A 10,944-nucleotide genomic window follows, 5' to 3' on the forward strand; every position below is an offset into this window, starting at 1 on the left:
GCGTCTCCAGACTCTGTCACGTCTGTCACATGTGCTCAGTGTGAACCTGCTTTCATCTGTGAAGAGCACAGGACGCCAGTGGCGAATTTGCCAATCTTGGTGTTTTCTGGCAAATGCCAAACGTCCTGCACGGTGTTGGGCTGCAAGCACAACCCCCACCTGTGGACGTCGGGCCCTCATATCACCCTCATGGAGTCTGTTTCTGACCGTTTGAGCAGACACATGCACATTTGTGGCCTGCTGGAGGTCATTTTGCAGGGCTCTGGCAGTGCTCCTCCTGTTCCTCCTTGCACAAAGGCGGAGGTAGCGGTCCTGCTGCTGGGTTGTTGCCCTCCTACGGCCTCCTCCACGTCTCCTGATGTACTGGCCTGTCTCCTGGTAGCGCCTCCATGCTCTGGACACTACGCTGACAGACACAGCAAACCTTCTTGCCACAGCTCGCATTGATGTGCCATCCTGCATAAGCTGCACTACCTGAGCCACTTGTGTAGGTTGTAGACTCCGTCTCATGCTACCACTAGAGTGAAAGCACCGCCAGCATTCAAAAGTGACCAAAACATCAGCCAGGAAGCATAGGAACTGAGAAGTGGTCAGGTCACCACCTGCAGAACCACTCCTTTATTGGGGGTGTCTTGCTAATTGCCTATAATGTCCACCTGTTGTCTATCCCATTTGCACAACAGCATGTGAAATTGATCGCCACTCAGTGTTGCTTCCTAAGTGGACAGTTTGATTTCACAGAAGTGTGATTGACTTGGAGTTACATTGTGTTGTTTAAGTGTTCCCTTTATTTTTTTGAGCAGTGTAAAATATATATATATATATATAGAAAAAAATTACCAGCAGCACCACCAAGCCAGAAAACAAGTAGAGAGGGTGCACTGTCCGAGTATGGTAACTGGTGCTTACCCACTAATACGGAACATAGAAATTGGACTGCACTCCAGTTGTATCTTCAATGAAAAAAGGTTTATTCACCCATAGGTGGCACAAGCGACGTTTCGGCTCGCAATGAGCCTTTCTCTGACGTCACGATAACGCGGGATCACGGGATTCGGCTGATGGGAATGGTAAATCGCTGGTGGAACCTGTAGTTGTCTCCTGTATCCTAGAGTGGTATTGGTGCAATTGATTATCGCATGGCCATGCAATATCTTTCATCCAGATCCAAAAGATTATTTTAATATATCTAAAAACACCTTAATAATCCTAAAAATATAAATTAACATACAATCATACAAATTTTCATTACAACCATACAAATACCCATATTATGTCGGCTGAAAGGTAAATTGATCGAGAGCATATATATATTCATAGTAGAGAGTCTGGAGACCACATAAGTTGGACTAAAAACGTTTTTAGTCCAACTTATGTGGTCTCCAGACTCTCTACTATGAATATATGTATGCTCTCGATCAATTTACCTTTCAGCCGACATAATATGGGTATTTGTATGGTTGTAATGAAAATTTGTATGATTGTATGTTAATTTATATTTTTAGGATTATTAAGGTGTTTTTAGATATATTAAAATAATCTTTTTAACTTATGATCGGGGTATTTGCCAATCTTACAGCGGTTTTCACCTAATTTATGTAAAAACGCAACTAGGTGAAAAAAACCGCAATGATACCGCATGAAAACCGCAATGGAGCTCCAAAACCCAGCTTTTCCGGAATACCGAAAGGACTATAAAAGGTGGAGAAGGAGGACTTGCGCTTCTACCACTGAGGAAGGGGTGTAGACGCCCCGAAACGCGTCTGGTGACTGGAAGAGAAGCGCCCACCTAACCCACTGGATCTGGATGAAAGATATTGCATGGCCATGCGATAATCAATTGCACCAATACCACTCTAGGATACAGGAGACAACTACAGGTTCCACCAGCGATTTACCATTCCCATCAGCCGAATCCCGTGATCCCGCGTTATCGTGACGTCAGCAGCCCGAGATTTGCTACGTGAGACGCCGAAGCGGCCGGCATCACTCGCTTCTCGTGGCAGGAGGCTCAGCGCGGTGATTTGGTACAACTGTGGATAAGGTAGGAACCTGTACTTTACATTGAGTGGCTTTATTCACAGCCCTTTGCGGCTATATCGGACCAACTGTGGAGAGACTTTTGCATCGGAACGTCTATTAATAATTAAGAGGACACTTGAGTACTAACTGGGAGTTAGATTCACTCCGGATTGGGACATTTGAACTGCTGACCGCGGTGTGCGGTCCAAGTGCTATTACTAAGCACGCAAAGATTGTGCAAATTTTCATCTGCCAGTGTTTAACTAATTATATTTACCAGTGTGATTTTATGTTGGCGCCAACCATCATTTTATGAAATTTTAGATTTGAATGTGTTGAGATGTATTTGCATACCATTTATTAAATATTGCACCTTATGGTCCAGATGGTGTGAGTGCTCACTCCTTTCTTTTTCTGCAATTTACTTACCTTTTTGGGTTCGGGCACCCAAGTTGTGAGTTAGTAGCACCTGCCCATAGCCACCTTAGTGTGAGCCAACCACCAATCTATTACTATTTTAAGGAATTAATTGATCTGAGGCCTTTTGTTCAGTTTATCAGCCTAGTTACTTATGTTTGGGACATGGCTGGGCGTGTGGTGCTGCTAGCCTCAGGGGGCCAACTGGCTGTTCTGAGGGCAGGCATACGTCACAGTGAGACTATGATGTCACATCCCTGAGGAGGGGGGAGGTGGGCTGTTTCTGAGGCTGATATAGGAGCCTGAAACCAGGAACAGGGGTCTCTTGGAATCTGGACTACAATCAGAGACATATGGGATGGGAACAGCTCCCTGAAGGAAGAGAGGCCACATGGGGCCACATGCTCCTGGAAATGGCTGAGTACCAACCATCCCCTAACCCCTGGCTGCTGACTTCATGTCTCAGCATTAATCCCTGATGAGCCTGTACCCTGGAAGCAGCCCAGTCACCCTCTGTATAACCCTTGGTTACACTTAACCTCTCCTGCCCTGAGTCCCCCTATAATCCTAATATCCCCTGTGTTCCCCCAGGATTGTAGATCCCTCATATCCCCTGTTCCGTAATAACCCCTGGTTATTCCCCGTAGGGATAGTATAGTGTCAGGATTGGGTGGGCTGCTGGTAAAGTGTATGCATGTGTATTATTACAATTGTAGTTAGATGTTGGGGAGGACTTGGGACTGTGTTAGTGTAGTTAGTACCGTAATAGTGTATTGTTATAGCGTGTGTACTTATATTGTTGTGTGCTGCTATAAATATATATATCTATTCCATTGATATAGATATATATAATTATAAGCAAATATTAGACTGTGACATATAGTGTGTGAATAAATCCCTGCAGAGCATTAACCTCTGCATTGCCCTGTCCCTGCAGAGTCCTGACCATTAACCCCTTCAATGCCTGATCCCTGCTACCGCTGCCCTGATAACTCATTACCCTGTGTTCCTTGGCCTGCAGGTATTAACCAATAATAGTAAAAGTCCAGCTCACCTGCATCAGCAGTTTCAAGAGTGCACGGATGGGATGAGACCCAAACAAATGAACTTGAAGGAAAAGAAAATCCAGCACCTTGTTTTTCTTGCTTGACGGTATTTATTCCACAAACCAAGTGTACAGCGGTAACGGAACCCTCAAAGTATAAGCCCCAATGCGGTCTACATGTTTCGAACCAGATGGTTCTTAATCATGGTTCGAAACATGTAGACCGCATTGGGGCTTATACTTTGAGGGTTCCGTTACCGCTGTACACTTGGTTTGTGGAATAAATACCGTCAAGCAAGAAAAACAAGGTGCTGGATTTTCTTTTCCTTCAAGTTCACCTGCAGGTATTAACCCCTGCAGTGCCACAATTGTGTGATTAACCCTCTTGTACCCCCATAGGGACAGTGAGTAGCCAGGCGGGTGGGTTACCGATAATTGTATGTATGAAAGTGTATTATTGTAAGTATAGCTAGTGTGTGGGGTGGAATATGGGATTGTGCTGTGTAGTGTAGTTAGGTTTGTATTGTGTTTATTGTAGTACCGTTTCTATACTGCAGTGTGTACTTCTATATGTATATATATTCATATCCATTGATCTATGAATATATATATATATATATATATATATATAGCGTATTGTTAGACTTGTATAATTGTATTGTGTAATAAATATTCCTTATTGTTCATAATACAGTGTTTGGTGTTTTTACTAGTCGCCGCCCTAGTATAGTGATAGTAAGTCGCACGTAGTGTAGTTCAGTGTAGTGTATATGCAATCTGAGGTAATCAGTAGTGTTTGTTGTTTATTTAGGTATAAATAGGCGGAGTCATCACTAGACGACTCACGCCTATTTATGAATATTAATTATTGAGATTTGCATAAATATCAATAATTAATATCCCCTTTACAATAGCAGACATGTCAGTGTACAGACAGGACACTATGGTGATGGGCCCTGTACAGCACCGTACCTGTATATATAGCAGACATGTCAGTGTACAGACAGGACACTATGGTGATGGGCCCTGTACAGCACCGTACCTGTATATATAGCAGACATGTCAGTGTACAGACAGGACACTATGGTGATGGGCCCTGTACAGCACCGTACCTGTATATATAGCAGACATGTCAGTGTACAGACAGGACACTATGGTGATGGCCCCTGTACAGCACCGTACCTGTATATATAGCAGACATGTCAGTGTACAGACAGGACACTATGGTGATGGCCCCTGTACAGCACCGTACCTGTATATATAGCAGACATGTCAGTGTACAGACAGGACACTATGGTGATGGGCCCTGTACAGCGCCGTACCTGTATATATAGCAGACATGTCAGTGTACAGACAGGACACTATGGGGATGGGCCCCTGTACAGCACCGTACCTGTATTCTCCTGTATATATAGCAGACATGTCAGTGTACAGACAGGACACTATGGGGATGGGCCCTGTACAGCACCGTACCTGTATTCTCCTGTATATATAGCAGACATGTCAGTGTACAGACAGGACACTATGGTGATGGGCCCTGTACAGCACCGTACCTGTATTCTCCTGTGTATATAGCAGACATGTCAGTGTACAGACAGACGGAAAATGCAAATGTGATCGCACACTACATCCAGCACTCTGCCCTCCATGCTGGATGAGACATTGGTTTATATTTTGGCCAAAGCACAGTAAGCCACTCACCGCGTCAAGGTCGTCTCATGAGTGGTCCCTAACTCTTGTTCCTACCTGTTCATGGGCCATGACAGCCACATAAAATCCAGGGAATGCAGGTCAGCATGCAAGCCAAGTACACTTTGCTTGTAACCCCGTCCGGTGCCATTACAGCTTTCATCGGATCCAGGGATGCAAGTACCAACATGCATGCTGAACCCACCACACACTTCTCCTGTACAGCACCGTACCTGTATTCTCCTGTGTATATAGCAGACATGTCAGTGTACAGACAGGACACTATGGTGATGGGCCCTGTACAGCACCGTACCTGTATTCTCCTGTGTATATAGCAGACATGTCAGTGTACAGACAGGACACTATGGTGATGGGCCTGTACAGCACCGTACCTGCATTCTCCTGTATATATAGCAGACATGTCAGTGTACAGACAGGACACTATGGTGATGGGCCTGTACAGCACCGTACCTGTATTCTCCTGTATATATAGCAGACATGTCAGTGTACAGACAGGACACTATGGTGATGGGCCCTGTACAGCACCGTACCTGTATTCTCCTGTGTATATAGCAGACATGTCAGTGTACAGACAGCACACTATGGTGATGGGCCCTGTACAGCACCGTACCTGTATTCTCCTGTATATATAGCAGACATGTCAGTGTACAGACAGCACACTATGGTGATGGGCCCCTGTACAGCGCCGTACCTGCATTCTCCTGTATATATAGCAGACATGTCAGTGTACAGACAGGACACTATAGTGATGGGCCTGTACAGCACCGTACCTGTATTCTCCTGTATATATAGCAGACATGTCAGTGTACAGACAGGACACTATGGTGATGGGCCCCTGTACAGCACCGTACCTGTATTCTCCTGTATATATAGCAGACATGTCAGTGTACAGACAGGACACTATGGTGATGGCCCCTGTACAGCACCGTACCTGTATTCTCCTGTATATATAGCAGACATGTCAGTGTACAGACAGGACACTATGGTGATGGGCCCCTGTACAGCACCGTACCTGTATTCTCCTGTATATATAGCAGACATGTCAGTGTACAGACAGCACACTATGGTGATGGGCCCCTGTACAGCGCCGTACCTGCATTCTCCTGTATATATAGCAGACATGTCAGTGTACAGACAGGACACTATGGTGATGGGCCCTGTACAGCACCGTACCTGTATTCTCCTGTATATATAGCAGACATGTCAGTGTACAGACAGGACACTATGGTGATGGCCCCTGTACAGCGCCGTACCTGTATTCTCCTGTGTATATATAGCAGACATGTCAGTGTACAGACAGGACACTATGGTGATGGGCCCCTGTACAGCACCGTACCTGTATTCTCCTGTATATATAGCAGACATGTCAGTGTACAGACAGGACACTATGGTGATGGCCCCTGTACAGCGCCGTACCTGCATTCTCCTGTATATATAGCAGACATGTCAGTGTACAGACAGGACACTATGGTGATGGGCCTGTACAGCACCGTACCTGCATTCTCCTGTATATATAGCAGACATGTCAGTGTACAGACAGGACACTATGGTGATGGGCCTGTACAGCACCGTACCTGCATTCTCCTGTATATATAGCAGACATGTCAGTGTACAGACAGGACACTATGGTGATGGGCCTGTACAGCGCCGTACCTGTATTCTCCTGTGTATATAGCAGACATGTCAGTGTACAGACAGGACACTATGGTGATGGGCCCTGTACAGCACCGTACCTGTATTCTCCTGTATATATAGCAGACATGTCAGTGTACAGACAGGACACTATGGTGATGGCCCCTGTACAGCGCCGTACCTGTATTCTCCTGTATATATAGCAGACATGTCAGTGTACAGACAGGACACTATAGTGATGGGCCTGTACAGCACCGTACCTGTATTCTCCTGTATATATAGCAGACATGTCAGTGTACAGACAGGACACTATGGTGATGGCCCCTGTACAGCGCCGTACCTGCATTCTCCTGTATATATAGCAGACATGTCAGTGTACAGACAGCACACTATGGTGATGGGCCCCTGTACAGCACCGTACCTGTATTCTCCTGTGTATATAGCAGACATGTCAGTGTACAGACAGGACACTATGGTGATGGGCCTGTACAGCACCGTACCTGTATTCTCCTGTATATATAGCAGACATGTCAGTGTACAGACAGGACACTATGGTGATGGGCCCTGTACAGCGCCGTACCTGTATTCTCCTGTATATATAGCAGACATGTCAGTGTACAGACAGCACACTATGGTGATGGGCCCCTGTACAGCACCGTACCTGTATTCTCCTGTATATATAGCAGACATGTCAGTGTACAGACAGGATACCATGGTGATGGGCCCCTGTACAGCACCGTACCTGTATATATAGCAGACATGTCAGTGTACAGACAGGACACTATGGTGATGGGCCCTGTAAAGCGCCGTACCTGCATTCTCCTGTGCGGCGGCTGCTGCTCGCTGAGGTCTGCCTGAGGAGAGCTCATGTCCATGCACAGCTGTAACAACCATCAGCTTTATTTGTCCTGTACAGCGCCGTGACCTCTGCTTCCCCCTCCTACATGTACAGCAGACAGCCCGGAAATTCCGCCTGTACCCGGAAGCGATAGTCTGGCTGCCGCCCTCCACCACACACAGAACTTAGGTGTCACTGACTAGCGGTGTTATAGAGGGACGGTCTGCCAGGCAGAACTACAAGGGAACACCCGGCACTGTCAGTCATATCTCTCCATCCTGTCATACTAAGGAAGCACCGTCTCCATGGCCCCAGGGGCTGGTGAATAGTTATCACATGTCCCATACACAGACGGTGCTGATATTCTGATGGATTCATATCACTACAACATTCCAGGTGGTCAGGTGCCAGTGCCGACATCCCTAATGGTAGAGGCGCCAGAATCCCCAGTGTCTAGGGTTATGATGGTGTAAAACCCAAAGGTAGAGGCTTATGTTTTTAGGTGCGCATAAGCTGCGTGGTAATGTGCACACACTCACCAGATATTACAGTTGGTTGGTATATGATAGGTAAATGGTGGTAAAAGCCAAATCAAAATAGCGATAATAGGCAAATATAAAATCAAAATTTTAGTGACTCACTTCACCCAGGAGGGTAATGTGGGATAAAGCTCAAGACACCCACACCACACCTCCTGCGCCTGGATCGCCAGTAGAGTCTCAGACACGAACAGTGATCACTCAGGAGTCCTTGTTCTTTCTTTTAGTCTTTTATTCCAAAGCCAGGGTGGGGGAGTGAGAAGCTCGACGCGTTTCGGGGCCTCTTAGTGGGTCCCCTTCATCAGGAGCATATATCATATATCCCTAATAGTGTCAGGTGACAGTGCCAACATCCCTAATTGTACCAGGTGTCAGTGCCGACATCTTTAATGGTGTCAGTGCTGACATTACTAATGGTGCCAGGTGTCAGTGCCGACATCCCTAATAGTGTCAGGTGTCAGTGTCGACATTCCTAATTGTACCAGGTGTCAGTGTCGACATCCCTAATTGTACCAGGTGTCAGTGCCGACATCCCTAATGGTGTCAGTGCTGACATCCCTAATGGTGCCAGGTGTCAGTGCCGACATCCCTAATAGTGTCAGGTGTCAGTGCCGACATCCCTAATAGTGTCATGTGTCAGTGCCGACATCCCTAATAGTGTCAGGTGTCAGTGCCGACATCCCTAATGGTGTCAGGTGACAGTGCCGACATCCCTAATGGTGTTAGTGCCAACATCCCTAATGGTACCAGGTGTCAGTTCCCACATCCCTAATTGTGTCAGTACTGACATCCCTAATGGTCTCAGTCAGATGTCAGTGCCGACATCCCTAATAGTGTGAGGTGTCAGTGCTGACATCCCTAATGGTGTCAGTACAGGTGTCAGTGTCGACATCCCTAATTGTACCAGGTGTCAGTGTCGACATCGCTAATTGTACCAGGTGTCAGTGCCGACATCCCTAATGGGGGGGTGATCAATGACAGGGGGGTGATCAATGACAGGGGGGTGATCACCCCATATAGACTCCCTGATCACCCCCCTGTCATTGAACACCCCCCTGTAAGGCTCCATTCAGACGTCCGTATGTGTTTTACGGATCCATGGATCTGATCCGCAAAACACGTACGGACGTCTGAATGGAGCCTTACAGGGGGGTGACCGCCCCATATAGACTCCCTGATCACCCCCCTGTAAAGCTCCATTCAGAGGTCCGTAGGCTCCATTCGGATCCGCAAAACACATACAGACGTCTGAATGGAGCCTTACAGGGGGGGGTGATCACCCCATATAGACTCCCTGATCACCCCCCTTTGATTGATCACCCCCCCTGTAAGGCGCCCTTCAGACGTCCATATGTGTTTTGCGGATCCGATCCGTGGATACGCAAAACACATACGGACCTCTGAATGGAGCCTTACAGGAGGGTGATCAATAACAGGGGGGTAATCAGGGAGTCTATATGGGGTGATCACCCCCCCGTCATTGATCACCCCCCTGTAAGGCTCCATTCAGACGTCCGTATGTGTTTTGTGGATCCGCAAAACATGCCCCTCATTGAATACCTTGGGGTGTCTTCTTTCCAAAATGGGGTCACATGTGGGGTATTTATACTGCCCTGGCATTTTAGGGGCCCTAAAGCGTGAGAAGAAGTCTGGGATCCAAATGTCTAAAAATGCCCTCCTAAAAGGAATTTGGGCCCCTTTGCGCATCTAGGCTGCAAAAAAGTGTCACACATGTGGTATCGCCGTACTCAGGAGAAGTTGGGCAATGTGTTTTGGGGTGTCATTTTACATATACCCATGCTGGGTGAGATAAATATCTTGGTCAAATGCCAACTTTGTATAAAAAAAATGGGAAAAGTTGTCTTTTAGAGAGATATTTCTCTCACCCAGCATGGGTATATGTAAAAAGACACCCCAAAACACATTGCCCAACTTCTCCTGAGTACAGCGATACCACATGTGTGACACTTTTTTGCAGCCTAGGTGGGCAAAGGGGCCCACATTCCAAAGAGCACCTTTAGCATTTACAGGGCATTTTTTACACATTTTGATTTCAAACTACTTCTCACACATTAGGTCCCCTAAAATGCCAGGGCAGTATAAATACCCCACAAGTGACCCCATTTTGGAAAGAAGACACCCAAGGTATTCCGTGAGGGGCATGGCGAGTTCCTAGAATTTTTTATTTTTTGTCACAAGTTAGCGGAAAATGATGATTTATTTATTTTTATTTTTTCTTACAAAGTCTCATATTCCACTAACTTGTGACAAAAAATAAAAACTTCCATGAACTCACTAGGCCCATCACGAAATACCTTGGGGTGTCTTCTTTCCAAAATGGGGTCACTTGTGGGGTAGTTATACTGCCCTGGCATTTTAGGGGCCCTAATGCGTGAGAAGTAGTTTGAAATCAAAATGTGTAAAAAATGCCCTGTGAAATCCTAAAGGTGCTCTTTGGAATGTGGGCCCCTTTGCCCACCTAGGCTGCAAAAAAGTGTCACACATGTGTTATCGCCGTACTCAGGAAATGTTGGGCAATGTGTTTTGGGGTGTCTTTTTACAATACCCATGCTGGGTGAGAGAAATATGTCTCTAAAAGACAACTTCTCCCATTTTTTTATACAAAGTTGTCATTTGACAGAGATATTTATCTCACCCAGCATGGGCATGTGTAAAAAGACACCCCAAAACACATTCCTCAACTTCTCCTGAGTACAGCGATACCACATGTGTAACACTTT

At 46.3% G+C, this 10,944-nt stretch overlaps 1 protein-coding gene across 1 annotated transcript in view; it reads right to left on the reverse strand.

Moving 5' to 3' along the window:
- OCIAD1 (OCIA domain containing 1) overlaps window positions 1–7,805 on the reverse strand; it is a 47,293-nt gene extending 39,488 nt beyond the window's left edge. The window contains exon 1 of the mRNA XM_040418882.1: window positions 7,639–7,805. Coding sequence (XP_040274816.1) covers window positions 7,639–7,701 — 63 coding nt within the window. The 5' untranslated portion in view covers window positions 7,702–7,805. The remainder of the gene's footprint in view (window positions 1–7,638) is intronic.
- Window positions 7,806–10,944: the final 3,139 nt, after the last annotated feature.

The sequence above is a fragment of the Bufo bufo genome, chromosome 2 (genome assembly GCF_905171765.1).
Source record: "Bufo bufo chromosome 2, aBufBuf1.1, whole genome shotgun sequence".
In the NCBI taxonomy this organism is placed as follows: Eukaryota; Metazoa; Chordata; class Amphibia; order Anura; family Bufonidae; genus Bufo; species Bufo bufo.